The 20,294-nt window shown below is 34.8% G+C and overlaps 1 protein-coding gene across 1 annotated transcript in view; it reads left to right on the plus strand.

Moving 5' to 3' along the window:
• LOC149075267 (uncharacterized) overlaps nucleotides 1–20,294 on the plus strand; it is a 61,587-nt gene that overhangs the window by 29,484 nt on the left and 11,809 nt on the right. Inside the window, exons 3-7 of the mRNA XM_089242587.1 lie at nucleotides 1,575–1,810; nucleotides 5,663–5,940; nucleotides 8,504–8,647; nucleotides 10,997–11,140; nucleotides 14,110–17,316. Of these exons, the coding sequence (XP_089098713.1) occupies nucleotides 1,575–1,810; nucleotides 5,663–5,940; nucleotides 8,504–8,647; nucleotides 10,997–11,140; nucleotides 14,110–17,316 (4,009 nt within the window). The remainder of the gene's footprint in view (nucleotides 1–1,574; nucleotides 1,811–5,662; nucleotides 5,941–8,503; nucleotides 8,648–10,996; nucleotides 11,141–14,109; nucleotides 17,317–20,294) is intronic.

The raw sequence follows: 20,294 nt of genomic DNA on the forward strand, positions 1-20,294 counted from the left end.
CACAGCAATGTTGTAATTTAATTTTTTACCGGATCCCTGATATTCACGGTTACACTTGTGAAAAATCCAAATTTCATCGCTACCTCTGAGATGCTATGTCCCATCTCTCGTGCGCCGACTATAACACCACGTTCAAACTCACTTAAATCTCGATAACCTGCCATTGTAGCAGCAGTAACCGATCTAACAACCATGCCAGACACTTGTTGTGTTATATAGGCCTCTTTATTTGCATTTTTTTTTTTTTTTTACATCCCAACATAGCCCATATATAGCAAAATTCAAATTTTTAGGTTGTTTGAATTTTATGTTTTCCTTGAGTTTTCTGTGCAATTCAACGTGAAACTACTTATTTTATTCAACGTTTTTTAATGTTTAGGATAATTTGAAGTTTGTGTTAAGTTAACCTTTCGTGTTTAAATATGTTGTTTGTAGAATGTCAGTTTTTGTCTTTTTCATGTATATGTTGGTTTGTAGTATAGATGAAAATGAAATTGCATGAAGGAGCTGTTGTGTTATTTAATTGTTGCTGATTTTTTTTGTTGCTAATTTTATTTTTTACCATTCAGAATAAGTTGAATTTTGTAAAAGTTTATATTCGTAACCTATAGGAATAAATCAAATGAAAACTGAACAAAAGCCATAACACAAAATGACTTAGTTTATTTCAAATGTTATCTCCAAAGCTACCCAATCACATTTTTCCAGGCGTATGTGGCCAAGCATTGTCATGCAAGAAAAACCATTCCAAAAGGCAACAAGTCAGGCTGTTTGGTCTTGATCGCTGCATGACAACACATGGCCACACATGGCTGCTCTTACACAGACCGCAGTGAAGTTTTGCTGGACAGTGTTGGAACACCCACTGTATACCCCGGATCTATTGCCATATGTGACATTCACATTTTTGCTCTACTGGAAAGTTATTGAAGGGTCACCGTTTTTACTCTGACTGCAAAATAACAATGTTCAAAACATAGGCGGAGATAGACTTGGAAGTCTGGGGGGGGGGGCACAGTCATTATTGGGGGGGGGGGACATGATGATGATGTCAGTTCATATATGCATATGTACATTAGATCATTCGACTCCACTTTTGATGCTGGGGGGGGGGGGCAATGCCCTCCGTATCTCCGCCCATGGTTCAAAACTAGCTCCGATCTCAGCCAAATGACTTCTACAAACAGTGTGCTTGTAGAAACAGTGGGACTAGTGCTTATGTAGCTTTGGAGATAACGTTTGAAATGTGATTTCATTCTGTGGTTCCTTTTCTGTTTTCATTTGATTACCCTTACACAATTGTAGCTTTTAATAGAAAAATCTAGCGAATCAAATAAACGTGAAATTTCTGCCAGAACCAAACCTCAAGTTTATTGCAAACCACTTTAATGAAAATAATGATATTCCTCTTTGAAAAATTATTTGGAGAAAGAAACAAAATTTGCTATTTACATAATTATGCCACTAAGTTGTCTCAACCTAATTTTCGGATATTTTAAAGCAAGTAATGGTTGAACATATTTTAAGTATTTGTAATGCAAATAATGATTGTTTGTATATTTCATTTTCTGTAGAAAATCTTCTTTGTTCATTCTGTCATGTCATTGGGAAAACAAGGAGCTTTCTGTGAGATTGAAGCAAGAGTTATTGGATAGCATACAGTTCTGTGGTAGTTTGATAAGTGATTGGGTGAAAAATTGTGTGAGGAAATGCACAGACATAAAGCAACTTTCTACAAATCCGTGGAACAATCCTTTTCTAGAATGGCATCAGTTATTTGACGGTGTCGTCAGCCTTGATGATAGTGATGGTAATTGTAGTTCATTTTTATTCAAATGTCATTATTAATGTTAACCATTTATATGTCTGCCAATTTAGGTTCACCTAAATAATATATTGCGATATATTCCGATCAAACTCAAATAAACAATGCAATTCATAATCAGGAAGCTTTTAGACTAAATTTAGACAATTAAATGGTTTATAAAGGCAAGAATTTTTGATAGATTCAAAAGAAAACATGTGGAATCTCACAGATGCTTTGTGACCCACCTTAACGTTTGTCACTGAAGAGTTGAATTAAGCTAGTCCCAACTACTACTACTTGTCCATGTTTTTATAGTTGATGTCCAGGTGTCTTCAAGATAGCTCAAAGAATATCAATTCTTTATGTTGACACTTGTATTATATTATAACCATGGTTTAATCTGATTTTAAACTTCCTCATTGCATTTATATGTATTGTAGAATCTCGATAATCCAAGGTGAATGAGACAGAGATCACCATTCCCATATCACTAAAAACTCTCATCTGTTAAAAAACATTAAAAAAATATTCATTTTAGTTGAACATTCAGGTCATATTACAAAAAATACTATACAGAAAGGATTGACAAATCCCAGGTGCCAGGTTGCCATGGCGACTTAAAAATCTGTATTAGCACCTAAGGATTTTTTTTGATGCAGTTGCTAAATTGGAGTTTAAGAATTGTGCGAAAACTTCTGCTTTTTTGACAGTGTTCTTTTGATATTGGAAGGGAGCATTAAGTCACAGAAAAATCGAGAAACATTGTAAACATTATTTCAATTGCCATTCACTGGCACCTAATTTATTTTATTTTTTTAATTTTTTGAGCTCTGCTAACAATTAAAGCCTTAAACAATTTAACAAGCCTAAACAACCCTTAAATTCCACATAATGGATATCTCTGCAACTTGCAACTTGAGAAAGATACCTCAAGTTACAATTATTTTCAGATGACATGTGGTACTATAATACACAAAATAACTTTGTGTAGACTCTATGTGCTGAAACTTCTTATGTTTCACTGTTGTTCATCTGCGAAACCCTTTCTTCAAGAAAATTGTTCAATTACCACACAAGAGCAATGTGCTTTTTCTTTTCCGGGATTTTATTAATTCCGTCACAATGTTTGTACACAAAAAACTACCATCAAACTTTATAGTCATTTCATTAAAACATCGCTTTTCCTTTTCATTCACCACTTCCAGTGGTCTCTTTCTCTCTTTTGTCCACGTCTGCCATCTGGCAGATTCCGACACCAACCGTCCTTTTTTTCTCTTTCCCCGCAAGTGCATGGGGCTTCAGTTCCTCCCACGACCATCTCTCTCTCTCTCTCTTTCCTCTCCAAGGTCAGGGGAGGCTTCTCTCCCTCATATCTCACACTTTTGATTAGTGAAATATGAATCCTACTTTGAAAAAGCATTTACAAAAAACTCTATATATGTTTAAATGGAGGTGTGGAATCTTTGATTTTCAAGTTTTCAGCATTTATTGCGTATAATTGAGTGTCTGGTTTATGAATTGCAAAAATGTAAATTAAAAAGTTGAAAAAAAATAAAAATATAATTGTGATATTGAAAGTAGAAAAAATTAAGCTTCACACTTATAATTTTAATTATAGTCTTTCCAGTGAATTTTTCACAATGAAACCATTTGCATTTCTTGTGTGACCCAGTGGTCTGAAATTGGAACTACCGTTTCCTGCATTTTCTTCCATCTGCGAAAGAGATTTTCGACAGATGTTTTTATATTATTTCACTTGGTCCTCAAAAGGTTGAATAATTACAGTAGACTCTTGCAAATACGGCACATATCAGATTGGTGTATACTGGATGACTGCTTGACTGGGCTTTTTCAAGTTAGTTGAAAAAACCATTTAAATAATATGAACTGCACAAGGACATGCAGTGACATGTGTTTCTCTTCTGCGCTCTAAGAAAACCTGCCTAAAAACACCGGACTATTGAGAGTCTACTGTACTTATACAACTGTGTCCAATAGTGATGAGACGTGTCTGATACAGTGAGGATAAAAAACATTTTTATTTAAGAAAATACACGATGTAATAATCTGAATGAAATAAAAACCAACAATTTGATTTAATTCTATTTGCATGTATTTTCTAAAAATTAATATTTTTGAACTAATTCAAACCTGCCAACACAGCTATAAGTCACCAAAATGGGTAATTTTCATCTTAGATATCTAGATATTAAATTTAAATGTATGGAGTTTTTTGTAAAGGCTTTTTTCAAAGCAGGATTCATATTTCACTAAAAAGGAAGTTTTAGCACACAGGGTATACATAAAAAAAGTAATTTTTTTAACCCTTTAATTGACAAGCATAGAAATATCCACAAGAGGGAGAAATTTTGAGGGGTTATATTAAGAGAATGAGATAAGGAAGAGTCGATCAACTTTGCCCAAGAATATTAAGCAGACACCAATGAATAAGGCAAATACATGAAAATCCAAAATCCTAATGAATTTTGACACCAATGGGTGTTGTCTTCAGAGGAAAAACATTCAACCACTAGTCACACTGACCGAGTTTCGCACTTGGGTTGTTCTCGCCACAACGTTTGAAGTGAACAGACACTTTTTCCGCTGAGCAACCTAGCGTTAAGTGTGAAGATTTGGTATTCAATCCAAGGGGGAAACTCTGTCAGCGTGACTAGTGGTTAGATATTTTTCCTCTGAAGATGACACCCATTAGTGTCAAAATGCATTAGGATTTTTATTTTTGTGTATTTGCCTTATTCATTGGTGTCTTCTTAAAATGACATTCAGGATATCTCATTTTATTATTACAAAAATAATAATAATGTCAATATTAAAAAAAATATTTAGTGTTGCATTTTAAGCAACATGCTGTATGTATATGATTTACATTGATTAAAATTATACAAAAATGTCATTTATTGCTTGCCAACTTAATTTTCTATCATTGTTTAAGAATTCAGAGCAATATCTTTTCCACACATGGTATTTCTCCACAAAATGCAAGAGTAAAAAATTGTTCTTGCTTAGCTTGTCAAGAAATAGGAGACATGTGTATCTTTAAGCCATTCTGCTAGTAATCATGGAAACTTTATGAACAACTCTCACGAGTGAAAATCAAATGTTTAAAAGTTTCTTAGAAGCATCAATGCCGTAACGAGGTAAAAATATAGAATGCCTTTACTTAAAAATATAAGGAACTAGTATTGCTTTTTACTACAAATACAACGCAACAACAGGCAAATGCCCAATTTCAAGAACAATATTTCTAAATAAAGGGTTAATGTATTACGATTTCTTTGAATTTAGACATTTCAAGTTATCACACATCATTAAAAAAATTTTAACTGCAAATACTTTTCTAAAGTCAGATTGCAGAGATAATTACGGTGTGAACAATCTGTGTCATCCTGTATATAGGCCTTTCTCGTGAAATTAGTGATCAAAATTCAAATTTTGTTCTTATTTGATGAAATATGTTCAAAGTTGTGTTTTTTGTTATTTTCGAAGTTGTTTAAAAAACTTCAGATCTTGTTCTTGATATTATTGATTTTAATTTTATTCAATGGTCAAATTGATAGCTGACCAGAGCTGCAAGCATCTTTCAATTGGAAATAACATTCAAAAATTTAGCAATTCCCTTTCTGGGGGAGGGTTGAAATGGTAGAGAAATTCTTGTGAGAGAAATTGTGCCTTCAATTATTCATAAACTTAAACTTGTGCGAGTTAGACTCTGCATATTTTACTTTTCATTAACTACATTTATGAAACCATTGCTAGGTATTTTTATAAAACAAATGCAGAATTACATTCAAAACATTTGGAATTGTTTCATATTAAATGTAATAATTTTTTCAGTTCAAGCATATCTGCGAAACGAGCCTGAAGATATTGTATTGTGCCGTATCCATTTTTTGGTGACTGCTGGTTGTGTATGCCAAGCGATGTGCATGGTCAAGTATATGATTAGATTCTATGGTGGAGCATGTAGGAAACATGATCATGTACAGCATTCCAATCAGATGGCTAAGCACGTTATATTTGGGACTCGAGACAACAGAAGTGAATATGCCTCAATTCAGTGGTTTCTGTTCTTGTTGCAAAGGAAGAAAACGCTACCTGAACTCGCTAAGGAGGTAATTTTATATAGAATGAAATTTTATGATTAAATTGTTGACATTTTGCACTTTATTTGCATTTATGAATTAAAATTTTAAATTTGTCAACAGTACAGTCGTACCTACATACCTCAAGCCTTGGTGTTGCCATGCATTAACTTTGCTTTGATCGGATGGTATTAGACGTGAATGATTGTGGTTCAGATGAATGCTGCCCATCTTAGAAATTTGTTTCTCCACTTTGCATTATACATCTCGTCCAGGCATTGGCCTGCATTCTATATGTGTAACGGACTGATGGCTGTCCCAAGAGGTCATCATTTGATGTCATGGCTCAAATATGAGTAGACAGGGCTCTGGGATCCCATGTTTCTTACATCATAAATGCACTATGCATATGCATCAAGATATGTATTGAGTTACTGAAAGGGACAAAGAGCATCTAAAGGGAAAAAATATGAAGATAAGTAGTAAATTTTATGATGCCTTACTAGTTGAGAGTGAATAATGGTTGACATTCTCTTAATTGGATGTGTAATTGGTGAAAAGTGTTGCAAAATTGATTCCATAAGTAATAGTAAAATACAATATATGGTTGTTAAATTTTATTGTCAGTATGATGACAATGAAAGTCTTTCAACTGCCATTTTTTTATATTTATTTAAATAAATTGCATGATTAAAATTCACTCATTTAAAATTATCAATAATTTTATTTTAATTAAAAACATCAGTTTTATTCATAATTGTGATGAATTTTAAGGAAATTGATATTCGGCCAAATCACAGTTTGTCCCATCCCTACTAAAAATACCTGAAATAGGCACTAAAAATATTCATTCATAATTTATGGAAGGATGAAAAAATAACTAGAAACTAAGGTATTAAGAATTCAAAACCAAAAATTGGTTGCTCTTAATCCGTCTGTTTTAATTGAAGTTTACAATAACTACATTATTATCCAAGTTAAATTGATTTCAATCCTAAAATAAAATGCTAGTGGGCCCTCAGAATTAGGTAAATTTGAGGGCCACCATTAATAAATAACGTGATCAGCACGTATTCCCAAGAGATCGTTACGATCTGTCCAGGGAATTTGTTAGTGTTAGTAGACATCCATGCCTGACCCGGGATTCGAACCCAGACCTGCACAGTCAGAAGCTAGCTCCCTAACCACTGGACTGCGAGGAAATGCAATGTGGTCCACACAGTCCACGCAAATGTGGAGTCTTTAGAGAAAATTATCTTTGAGGCATCTTCGAGTTGCAAATAATTCTTATTTATTTGTCGTATTATTTGGAATAATCATTATCATTTCTATAATTGAAGTATGGCTGCCTTCTATTTCTGTAAAAAAAATTTAAGTTTTTTTTACAGAAAATGCTGTAAAATGCAGAAAACAAAAAAAAATTAACTTTTTTTTACAGTACCATACACGTGGGACTACTTCAAGCGTAGGATCTAGTGTGGCCGCATCTGGGGTCATGCCCAGGGAGCGAATCTGATCAATTTTATCAGATACCAAATATGTATATGAAATAAAGCCATGGTTGTTTTCAGTGCATTTATGATGTAAAAAACAACATTTGATCCCAAAGCCCTGTCTACTCATATTTGAGCCATGATGTCAAATGATGACCTCTTGGGACAGCCATCAGTCAGTTACACATATACAATGCAGGCCAATGCCTGAGCGAGATATATAATGCAAAGTGGAGAAACAAATTTCTAAGATGGCAGCATTCATCTGAAACACAATCATTCACGTCTAATACCATCCGGTCAAAGCAAAGTTAATGCATGGCAACACCAAGTTCCTTATTTCTCAGATCACTTATTCATGTTTAAATGCGGCTGGAAGTGGGAAGTGCTTTCTGATGATAATTGATACTGAGAGTTAGAAAATTTTAAAAAGTGTAATTCTTTTGTTAAGTGTAATTCATGTTTTATAAACTATGTCCTCTGAAATTCACCAATTCTGCCTGAACGTCCGGGCTCTACTAATTAGAAATCCTCATCTGTGAGCTACTCAGGTTTGCGAACATTGTTCTGCGGTGGTCAAAAACATCAACCACTTTCTTGTGTTCAATTTTAAAAAATACTCTCCACGAGAAGTTATCAGTATTGCCCTTAGCTTACGTATTGCAGGCACTACTAGTACCTACTCCGAGGTATAGCCCTGGTGTAGATTATGTTAGTACTTGGACCAATAACTGATGAGGGCATTATACTTTTTGTTTCCCCATGAAAGTCTTTATCGTTATACTAGAAATTCTCAAATCTTATGAATTATTCCTAATTTTTGTTTTTTTAATTTGAAAAGAAATATATCCACAAAATAATTTAATTATTCATTTTAATAATTTAATTTATACTTAAACACACATTTTTAGATGCATAAAATAACTAAGGGCACTTATTTTTTAATTTCAAATGCTATCATACTATGTTTTGCTGTTGATGCAATCAGCTAGCATTGAAATTGATGATTAGCATTGTGAATATTCCTTATTCGTGCTTTTTAAGTATACATTTCATCTCCTTCCACGAATATGTATGAAATTAATGATTTTCATTCGCAGCTCAGTGACCTTAATGCTCATGAGGCCTTGCATATTATCGAGAACTTGCGAAAAATACCGGATAAAAAACATTTCTCTGATGTAGTCATCCAGATATTTTTAACACAAGAGATAGTGGACTCAAAAGCCAGCTGTTGTTTAAAAGTAAGTTTTTTTTTTCCTTTTAAATTTTTTTTCAGTATTTATATTCATAGAATTTACATTCATTTCAGAAATTCAAATATAGTTTTCGATTTCAGAAGAGACTTTTATGCGTGAAATGAATGAACCAGAAATTACACTGAAAAGCAGTTGAAAAAATTTAATAAAATAATCATTAGCTCAGGAGATTCTCAAACTGTGTGCCTATAACAAAAACAGTTTCTTCAAAAATATTCTTTAACAGCTCTGGTTAGCTGGCGGAGCATGCAGATAAGCATTGAATAGGGGAAATAGGTGCCGTGAGTGGGAAAAGTTTTAGAACCCCTGCATTAGCTTATACTTGCTTTGTATTACTAGTTACTATTCATTGATTTTAAATTGATATGCAGTGAGAACTCGCTCACATGGCAGCACTATAACAAGCATTACACACAAACAAACTTCATGTTAAGTTCACAACATGCATATTCCTTTCTGTACCAATTTGTTAGAAGTTCCACAGAGGAATATGGATGAGACCTGTGTGTGGTTTAGTATTAGTTAGTGAGTAACTCACCAGGTTCGAACCCTGTCGCGCCACAGTGGTGGTTGGCTGAAATTGGTTTTCTGTAATTTTCAAACTTTGAGGCGCGAATGTTAGCCTGTCTTCTAGCCGCTGTGGTGGTCGAGTGGTCATTGTGAAAGACTCGCATCGCGAGGTCCCGGAATCAAACCCCACCCTCACCTCAGTGGTGATAGGTTGAAGTTGATTTTCTGTGGTTTCCAACTTCGAGGTGCGAATGCAAGCCGATTTCCCCATTAAAAGGTCTCGCTGCAGAGAGCAACAGGCGTACAACGGTAAAATATTTAAACATTACACTTCATTCACAGTTCTAAAAATGTGGTAGATGGCAGCACTATAACAAGCATCACAAAGAAACAAGCTTCTCATTAAGGTTCACAACACGGATACGCACATTCCAACATGTACCAATTCGTGAGAAGTTCGACAGAGGAATATGGACGAGGTGGGGTTTAGTAGTTGTCGGTCTTCCATTGGAAAAAGTCTCTACACATGAGTAGGCAGACCTTTAATATGATACTTTTATAAAGGAGACGTTCAAATATTACGTCATCATCGATGGAGGGGAAGGGGGTTTCCGATTTGCTGACTTTTGATGGGGGGGCGGGGCTTGTATAATGCTTACGTCATCAATCACCCTTTATGAAAATATGAGTTAGGATTCAGAGGGGCAGAGCTGATGACGAAATTTTGCTGACAGGGGGGGGGGAGAGGGGTCAGCGTTTTGCTGACAGGGGGTCAAAAATGGCTAAAAATTTGCTTACGTAATACTTGAATGGCCCTAAAGTGAAAATTCAATTTTACCGTTTTTGCTTCAAAATATGGAAGGCAGATGGCAGCACTGACAAGAACATGAAACAATAACAATTCTGATAACATGAAATGCGTTAAGGCCTTACATATACATACACAACATATTTCGGCATGTACGGTTGAGTCAAGTTTCCTAGTGACTTGGAAAATGGGAAATGAAAAATATTTGGTAGAAGTCAGGGATTCCTAGTAACTTGGGAAGCCAGGGAAAATGAAAAATATTTGGCAGAAGTCAGGGAAAAGGTCTGTGAAGGCAAAAAAAAAAACAACAAAAATTTGACAATTCGGAAGATTCTGAATTATATTTCTTCCTTAGTTTTGGTGAGTGAAGTGATTAAGCAGATTTTGCTTGAAGTAGTAATGAGTAACTTACGTTGTCTATCAACATGAAAAAGTCACAAAGTATTCTTTCTCAGGAGATCATGCATATATTCCTCCAAACACAAGATGAGACTTGGCTACATCATATCACATTAAATAGTTTTAATAAATTCTTTTAGGTAAAACAATTGCACATCAAGAATAGCTTATCAGCAACTGAGATATGATTGGCTTGCCATTCAAGAAAAGAATAGAATCATATAACTTGATGTGTTGTAGCCAAGTCTAATCTCATAGAGGGCTAACTAATGTTACGTTTGGGTTGCATTTTCAGAGAAATTAATACTGTGAGCATGGCTAAATCGCAGAAAAATGTTTTCTATGTATATCTATCTGGAAATTTCTTATATGGCCATACTTATTAATTCGAGCATTGAACTAGTGTTGTGTAACTATATAATGTGTGTGTGTTTATGCAGTGAAAATCTTGAAAAAGAAAATATTGAAAATGATTTCTATAATAATTGTGCACTTTATATGCACTTATACAATCTAGCTATAACCACACGTCCTTTATAACAATACATTTCTCCGGTCTCTTGAGTATTACTACAAAGGCATTTCACTGTATATAACATTACTTTTTAATTGCATAGGAGCTGCTTAAATATTGGTGCCTTTCTATGAAAGAGAGAAAATTGAGTTCATCAGAAGTAGCAGAAAGTTGTAGAAAGCTGCTTGGTAGATTTGCTTCGACTAGTGCTCATTTTTATATCTTGATAGACGTTTTGTATGATCAGGTAAAATATTGAATTCATCATTTTAATTTAATCAAAAATGTTTTATCTTACTTATAGGATGAGCTTTCTTTTTTGCAATACAGTTTCGAGTTCTTCCCATTGAAATTTGAAGATGCTCTTGACTTGCGATCTTTCATAAAATATAATTTTAATATTTTTTCAATAGTTCTTGTGCATTCAAATGCAGAATTTTTCTCTTTTTTTAAGCTAAACTGATAATTTAATTAATTTGGAGAATTATTTTGAGATTTATTAAAATTGGACAAACATTTTTTTAGTGATTCATAAATCCAGCCATGATTCAAGAGGCAAAAGTGTTCAATACATATGTTACTGTTCATATCCACCCAATTTTCACTATGTTCAAGAGGCTACATCAACATATCTATGTATACAAAAGTTGTACGACTGGAAATTCTTCAAAAATGAATCTTCCCCCCCCCCCCACATCCACATACAAAATATCACAAAAATTCAATGTTCTTAACCTTTTAGCGACCAATGTTCCCAATTGAGAAATTGAGAACATCAATTTTATTAATTAGAAAAATATTTTTCTTACATGGAAGCACTTTTTTTCCTGAATGCATGAGATTCTAAACTTAATTTACGAAACAAATTTCATTAATTTCAACGCTTATGTCATAAAGTTAGTTTTTTTAAATTGCCTATTTTTATGGAAGAATAAAATAATTTTTTTTTATTTTGATTGTAATGTTTCTATGGACATGAGCAAGTCCAGAAACCATAGAAGAAATTTTTTTTCATGAATTTTATGACTGATATCTCTAGAGAATCATTAAATTAAATAACAAAAAAATTCAGAAAATCAATTCAAATCTTAATTTGGCCGGTAAAAGGTTAATTGCATTTTTGATTTAGAACTGAATGATTTTTGTCTTTCCTGGCTCAATTTATTCTGTTTTGAGGGTCAAAAGATAGTTTTTGAAATGCTAATTTTTTTAATGATCAGAAATTTTTTAACATGACAGCAAAATATGCATAGCTAATGTACAGTACTGCCATCTGTTAAATTGCTATATGCTTGAGCTACATTATAGAGAGGGTTGAATTATAGATCACACATGCCTGAGCTCACCTCTGTACAATCCAGAAAGGGGTTTAATTACACTTCAGAGAAAAATAACTTTTTACAGCTATAGTATAATCCCTTTTGCGATGCGTTGGCAAGAAAAATGTCGAAAGTATGATGAGAAGTCACCAAGAGGGAAACAGTCATGCTTTTGGACATCCTTCTTGCTGAAGAAAAAAATCAAGAGCGGATAATACTATGGCTGTTAAAATGAACAACAAAACACCGTAACAGTACGATTTTAGACTGAATAACGGATAGAGATTAATTGAAAATAATAAAAACTAGGACTCTTTCTTTTAAATATAATATTACCCTCCCTTCTGATATACAAATATATATTCTCTGGAGAATAAATAAAATCCTAGACTCCTTTTTAAATAATACAATGGCAGGGCATAAAAAGCTTTTTGGGTTTGGATAAATACAGTATCTGGGTTCTATAAAAACATGATTGCAAGACTATAACCTTTAGTATTCCAAAAATTAATAAATGGACTACGAAATGTACAACCTGAGAAAATGAGATATTCCAACAAGAAAAACAATGCAACACACACACATGCTGGGGAAACACATACAATGTATAAATGGACAAAAAAGCTCTAAAATGCAACAAACTCAATTCAAATGTGGCCCAGGCACTTTATACAAAAGCCTATTATTAGCAACCCTAGCCTATTAATAGCTATCATCAGACAGTAACTAGTGGCAACTCAGAAGCTGAAGGAATAATACCCAACAGAGAAAAAAAAAAATGCTGACCATCCCGGCTAGAAAGGAAGTCACCAAAAAAGAAAAGGATTATACCATAGCTGTTCCTTTAATTATTTTAAATTGCTTGAAACCATAATTAGCATAACAGAATCTCTAACATTCTTTTCAAAAGAGAAAGAAACATTGTTTATCACATTGGTTCCTATACTCTAGCGAAACTGATTATTTTGAGTTCAGTTTTTAAAAAGAAATATGTACACATTTCTTATTAGCAGACCTGTATCCTTTCAAATGCTTTCACTGGTTTTTTGTTATCATTTGAGACAACCCTGGAAACACTATAGCTCCATTTACATGTGCAATATTGCGGTAGCATTGTGAGTTCTAGTACCTGCTTGACTACTTTTTTCCCTCGTAGGAAAAGAAATATATAGCAAGAATCGCCCTTTTTTTTTTTGGGGATACTTGGAAGTATAACCTCCTTTTTATGATCCTTTGTGTGGAGGATTGAGCCGGCCAACCCATGTGACCTCTGACGACATTTGAAAAGTGTGGTTGATGTACTGGTCCATATGAACAGGTTTTAGTGAAAGTCCTTGAAGTAGGTTTGTTTTAAACCTGCTTTTTCCATTTCCCATTTAAATGAAGGTTATGAAATCCTTAAAAAACATGGTCACCTTTCAAGCAATTGGAATCTGTTCTTTTGATGCTAGCCATGTATGATGCATCCTTACAGACAAAAAAAATTGCTCGTGTCTGCTCTAAAATAGTAAGTGATCAGTGGGCGGGATGTTTGTTTTTATATATGCCAATAATACTCTAAATTTTATGGCTTTCATTATGAAAATATACTTGAAAGACTATTTCAGCAATACATTTATGTCGTCCACAAAATTTATGTGGATTCAATAGATAGAAATTGTGTTTTTTTTCCAAAGATTTGAGGTTTTAGTCAAAATGAAAATGTTGAATAATTGAAGTTATGCTTTATTATATTAATGAAATAAAAAATATTTTAACACATAAAATGTACAGGGATGAACCTGGACTGAAGTTAAATATTGTAAACAAATACAGATTTCTTAGTGATTTTTCTTTTATTATTTATGGATATTTTTTTGAAAAAAAATGAAGTAAAATTATTTGCTTATAATTGCAGTTTGGCACCTACTTATTATCTTTGTATATGGAGCTGTTTGTGCGAGCAGTTACAACAGACATCAACCACCTTGAAGTTTCAAGAAGTTTGAACAAGAAAATAGAAATAATTGACTTAGAGCGTCATCTGGGGGACATGTTTGCGAAGCATGCCATGCTTTTTGTTGAACACCAAGAATCAGTGGCTCGGGAATGTTTTCTCAGTGCATTTTCTTTGTGTCCAACAGATCAAAGACTCTGCATTTTGCAAAGCTTAACAAGCAACATTTTGTCTAGCAGGTATTCATCTGAAGATTTATCTACTTTATCTAACCATCCTTCAAACTTATCTACTTTTGGAGCAAACAATGTTTTTAATTCAAATAGTTCAAGGTATGCCAAGACAGTTCATCCTCTCTTATCCAAGGGCATTCAGCATATACCTTATTCTATTGTGTTAGATATGGTTATAGTATTGGAGTCAGTTCGTCCCAGTGTATTCCAGTTCAATGAGTTTAGTTGGGACCACTCTATAACAGAATTGAGTGATTATTTGAGAGAGCGTAAACGAGAACTCTTGATTGCAGAATCCTCTGATATGAATGAAACTGATTCAAATACTTCGTCACCAACAAAATTATCTGAGCAATTGATGCATTTAGACAGGTTTCCTCCTAGCGTGAAATCAACAATGGACAATTGCCTGGATCTCGATATGAGACTGAGGAAGTTAGAAGAAAAAGAAGTTATATGGCCAAGTACAGATTTTGTAAATCCTCACTTTGTAGCTCATGTTGCAGCCAACATTGAAGTTATGACAGATGGTAAAAATGTTCTTTCCTCTTCAAGTGAAGTGTTTAAAAAAATAGAGCAAGCAATGAACAGTGATGAATTGCCACCTGTATTAAGAAAAGAAGAACCCTTGGCTAACAACCACGAGAAATCGAATACAGGCTCTGCTGAATACTACAAACATGATAAAAATGTACGAAATCTATTGATGAGTGCTGCAACAAATACTTCAAAAACCTTCCTTGAAAAACGATCTGATCCTTCTGATGTGAAGACTAGTATTTTGAATCATAAAGGTATTTCAAATGAAAATCAAAATAGCAGCAGCTCTCATTCAACAATTGTTAAAACTATTGGCACTGAGTCATCTAAACTGCTTGTTAACTCTAGTGTTATCAGTAGTGTTCTTGTATCAAATGATAAAAAACAGCCATTTGCCTCTACTGGAACTGTTGAAGTTGGATCAAAAAGTCCAGATGTCGCCTTGAATTTGACGTCTTTACGAAAGGCTGAAAATACTCAAGATAGTAGAATTCTGAATGCACTAGAAGGTTTGGGAAGTGTACAGCACGTTATTGGTTCCCATGCCAGCTCCCTTGTGGAATCACAGAAAATGGGAAAACATGTAATTATGACACAAAAATCAAAAATCTCAGAGAATGCTATTGCGCGTAGGCAATTGGTAATAGATCCAATCAAGTCATCATGTTCTCAAAATTTAATTAGTCCTAAAATTCCCAGAGAACAGAACAGTTGTGGTATACCTGGAGAAAATCCTAGTATTTCTCCTATCTCTGTCGTACACACTGAAAAGATCATAACTGCTAAGAATGAAATAAGCAATAACCTTAGAACAAATGAAGCTTCTGAAGCTCATAAGCATCCCTTTCTCCATAATGCCTTGCAGAACTTCCCAAGTGCTATATCAGTTGATGGCAGCACCAAGAAAATTATTTCAGTGCCTGTGAATTGCTCTAAAAACCCTCTCATATCTGTTCGTGTACCTGCCACAGTTGAGAAAAATATAGATAGCCTCATGAACAATCCTTTGGACAGAAACTCAGTTATCCAACATACGAAGCAAGTACAAAATTCATTTGGGAATGATAAAGCAACATCTGGGCAAGGTGGCATTTCATTCCCTATCAACCAGGTGTCAAAAATGTTACCCTTTCAGACTATAAAGTTGAGCTCTTTGCCAGAAATGAAAGAGTTATCCAGTGCTAGCATGGTGTCTGCCAAACTGGTTCTACCAGCTCCGCATGATAGTATGATGAACCAAACACAAGCACAGACAGGCTCGTCTAACATTTCTAAAAACACTGTAACTATTCCAGGTTATGTTGTTGTGAAAAAAAATCAGTGTCTTCAGTCAAAACATGGGATTGTCAAAGTCATCAACCCTCCACGAGCAAGCTGGAAAACTTTGAAGAGTATCCACGGGAAAATGGATTATGCAAAAATTGATTTCTCTCATGGTTTGGGAAAGACTAGTGTGTGTCGAAAAATACCTTTCTATCAACCAAATAGTGCTGATGGTGTGCACACATCTTCCCCAGCTGTGGATGAAGTCAAAGCCTTTGCTAATGGAATGATGAAACCGATCGCTTTGCAAAGATTACAGACTGAGACACCGGCACTTGAAAAAAATCCAGATGAATCATATTTTTCTAGTGATGATAGAACAGGTGCAACAATTTTGCCGCAACAAACTGATAATAATAGTGCTGTGAATAATAAAATTACAAGCTGTGAGACACCTATCACACCATGTGAAAGAATTTCAAACAGTATTTCAAGCTCTTCAATAATTAATAAGGAAAGAGAGGAACTAAAAAATCCTTTAAAACCAATTTTGTCGAAGAACTGTGCAGAGAAACAGAGAAACACCATGGACTCCAAAGTAGGACATTCTCAGTTATCAAAGAATGATGCTATTCAAAAACAAAGTATGCTTGAAGCAAACATTGATTCCCTCCTAAATATTCCATCAATATCTGTGACACCCTTACCAAACAGTACCAGTATTCAGAAAAAGACTATTGCTGATATGCTTGCTTCAAATCCACCAGATCAATTGATGAAATCGGATTCAATTCCTGAAATCAAGAATATTGAAGTTCGGGAAGTACAGGAAAAAATTCAGAAAATGCATCCAGTTTTTCAGGCCAACATACCAAAACCACTTCCAGAAGTAAAAGATACAAGCATGAATAAATTTCGATATGAGAATTTCCAGAGTACTTCAAGAGTCAAAACTCATTCTCCTTTCAGTTCAGAATCAAAAACGATGTTGGAAACAAAAACATGTTGCTCACCTCATGAAGTTAAACCATGTGAAAGCTGTGTTACAAGAAATGCACAAATCCATGGAAGTTCTGGAAGTCCTCAGTCAAAAATCTTTACTTCGAATGAAGTAACATCTTCAAATTCTAAGGTAACTTTTTTCTTTTTATAATTTGCATATGCATGTTGCTTAACAGAAAAAAAGTGATAGTTATGATTTTATTTGAATCGTCCCCATTCTAGAAGCATGAATGCGATTTTCCAAAATGTGGAAAATGACGCTTGAATGTTTACTCTACCTATGTTACTTTACGAGTGCCATTTTCCTAAAATTTTTTGTAACATGTGTTTCAATAGGGGTTAAACATTTGTGTTGCTGGCAAAACTTATATAGATAGCAAAATAAGGGATCCAACCAGCTGATTTACCCCAAAAGTGAAAATTTGCACATTCATATTTCTGGCATGAGGGGAAAGATGATTTTGAGAAATTGTGTTTGTAAATAACTATCAGCTGTTGTGTGCAAGGATTTGTGCAAGTCATTTTTTGTGCAATCCTGACACACACTGTATATGGATGGCTTAACCTTCAATCATATACACTATCTACCAATAAGTATTTGGACACCTATGCAAATGACGATATCTGCGGTCCTGAGATATGTCACGCCCTCCGCCGGTATATATCATGTAGGAAACAACATCGGCATTAGTCGCATGCAAGATGCCGTGCAGTTCAGAGCTCTCTGATTTCGAGAAAGGTATAATTATCGGGTATCACAAAAAATGACCGATTCTTAAGGGACATATCTAGTGAGCTGAAGTACCCAAAATCGACAGTGGCCAGTGATTAAGAAGTGGAAGGTGAGCTGTGATTGTCGGAATTTGCCCCGAGTCGGCAGACCAACGAAACTGGGAGATAGAGACCGACGGGGGTGTCCAGAGAAATTCGGAAGAACCGCACCCAACCGATAGCCCTCATCCGCGAGGAGTTTCAACAGGCATCCTGGAGTATTGTTTCAATGAATACCATCCGTAAGGAAGCACATCTGATTGGTTTTCATGGTCGTGCTGCTGCCCAGAAGCCTTTGATCACAAAGTCCAACCGCGTTGCTCGGTTAATGTGGTGCAAAGCACATCGAAATTGGACTGTAGATCAGTGGAAACGGGTTCTTTGGAGCAACGAATCAAGGTTCACCCTCTACCGTTCAGATGGCAGGGTCTGGCGTCTGCCTGGAGAACGTCTCCTGCCAGAATGCATTGTGCCAACAGTCAAGTTCGGCGGAGGTGGAATTATGGTCTGGGGGTGTTTCTCCTGGTATGGACTGGGACCCTTGGTCCCCATTCATGGTAAGCTCAACGCCGATGCCTACTGCACTATTTTGGATGACAATGTGCTTCCTACGTTGTGGCAGTTTTATGGGGTGGACCCCTATTACTTCCAGGACGACAATGCCAGCTGTCATACTGCGAGGTTAACCAAGGCTTGGTATGGTGCCAATGGGGTTCATCGAATGGACTGGCCTGCCCAGAGCTCAGACCTGAACCCTATCGAGAACCTCTGGGACGAGTTGGATCGCCGAATTAAGGGGTGCCCTACCCGTCCAAAATCGGTGAAGGAACTGACATGTCTTCTCCAAGCCGAGTGGATGAAAATACCACTAGCTGTCACACAAGGACTTGTGGAAAGTATGCCCCGGAGGGTTCACGCTGTAATTGCCTCTCGTGGAGGCTCTACCAACTATTGATTTTGAATAAAGTTAGTTTTTCTTTTCTATCGCAGGTGTCCAAATACTTATTGGTAGATAGTGTACCCTATCATCACCTGCTCAAATAGTTAGACATATTCAATACCGACTTAACTGTGAGAAAAAATAAAATACTACATTCAATAACTCAAAGTTAGAAACTTCCCATAAAGAACTAATCTCGAAAGTCATTTTCAACTTACACCACTCTTGAATACAAAGACTCAATTTAAGGTCAATTATCTTTGATTACACTATGTAACAAAAAAACTTTTTCTTCATTCCTGGTTGTTGTTTCTGGGTTTGCTTGGCCTAAATAATCATGTAAATGATTATTTCCCTCAAACTTTGCTTTTGTGGTAAGAGGATCAATATATGGGAATTGGTTATAATGGGTCAATATTGCTGATTGGATAACTGGAATATTGAAACTGACAAAAATTTCTCACTGATGATCATTTTAAAAACTGCAAGTAACTTCGAAAATATAAGTCACATATATCTAGATGTTTCACAGGGAATACAATTTAAATTTTAAAAATTGAATGAAATTTTAAAAATTGAATGAAATTTTTCCTATCTTTATTCCATATACACTTCATTTTTATGTTTTATCCTCAAAAAACAATGTCCATGTTATTTTTGATGTGCTCTCCCTCATGTAGATGCTCTAAGTTGAGAATTCTTTGGTGAAGGTTCTATTTCGAGTAAGCACCCATCCTTTCTTTAAATTTGTCGAGAAAAGCATGAAGGATGTGGTAAGCCACTTGGAAGAGATGGACATTCCATTTTTGTAAAAAATTTTTGTTTTTTCCACAAGCTTAATATGATTTTGGATCTTAAGATTACCTAGGAAACCTATTTACCAGAGGAAACTTTAGAGAAAAAGTTCTAGATGCCTTTAATGCTGCTAATTTCTCATTTAAGACAAACAAATTCTTTAATGTGACCAATTTTTGTGTATAATGATGACATTAGTACTTTCAGACATCAGTCGTGCAAAATAAGTAAAATGTTAGTAATTTGAAAGCTTTTTAGCATCGCATGACACAATGCAGAATGAGGAGAGGCTGTGACTGATGATACAGTTAGATATCTGAAGTCTGGTCGCAAATCAGTTTTTTTTTTTTTTGGCTCAACTTTGGTTTCAGTAATAGGAGGCAATTTGAGGGTGTTTTTTGACGATTAATTGGCAACTTGCATAATCCAACTTTTGGATATTTGATTTCCAGGATAATAAAAATTAGCTCAAAGGCAAAGTTTAAGGCCTAAAATTTCTATTTTCTTTCACTTCTTGTCGTAAGCCATTGGGAAATGAATCTGGCTATCTAGGAACAAATTGTGTTACATGGTGTAATATAGCAAACCCTTGATTTATTTAA

The sequence above is a fragment of the Pholcus phalangioides genome, unplaced genomic scaffold, assembly GCF_987345545.1.
Source record: "Pholcus phalangioides strain wild (caught in Gottingen) unplaced genomic scaffold, Ppha-v1.0 ptg000015l_1, whole genome shotgun sequence".
In the NCBI taxonomy this organism is placed as follows: Eukaryota; Metazoa; Arthropoda; class Arachnida; order Araneae; family Pholcidae; genus Pholcus; species Pholcus phalangioides.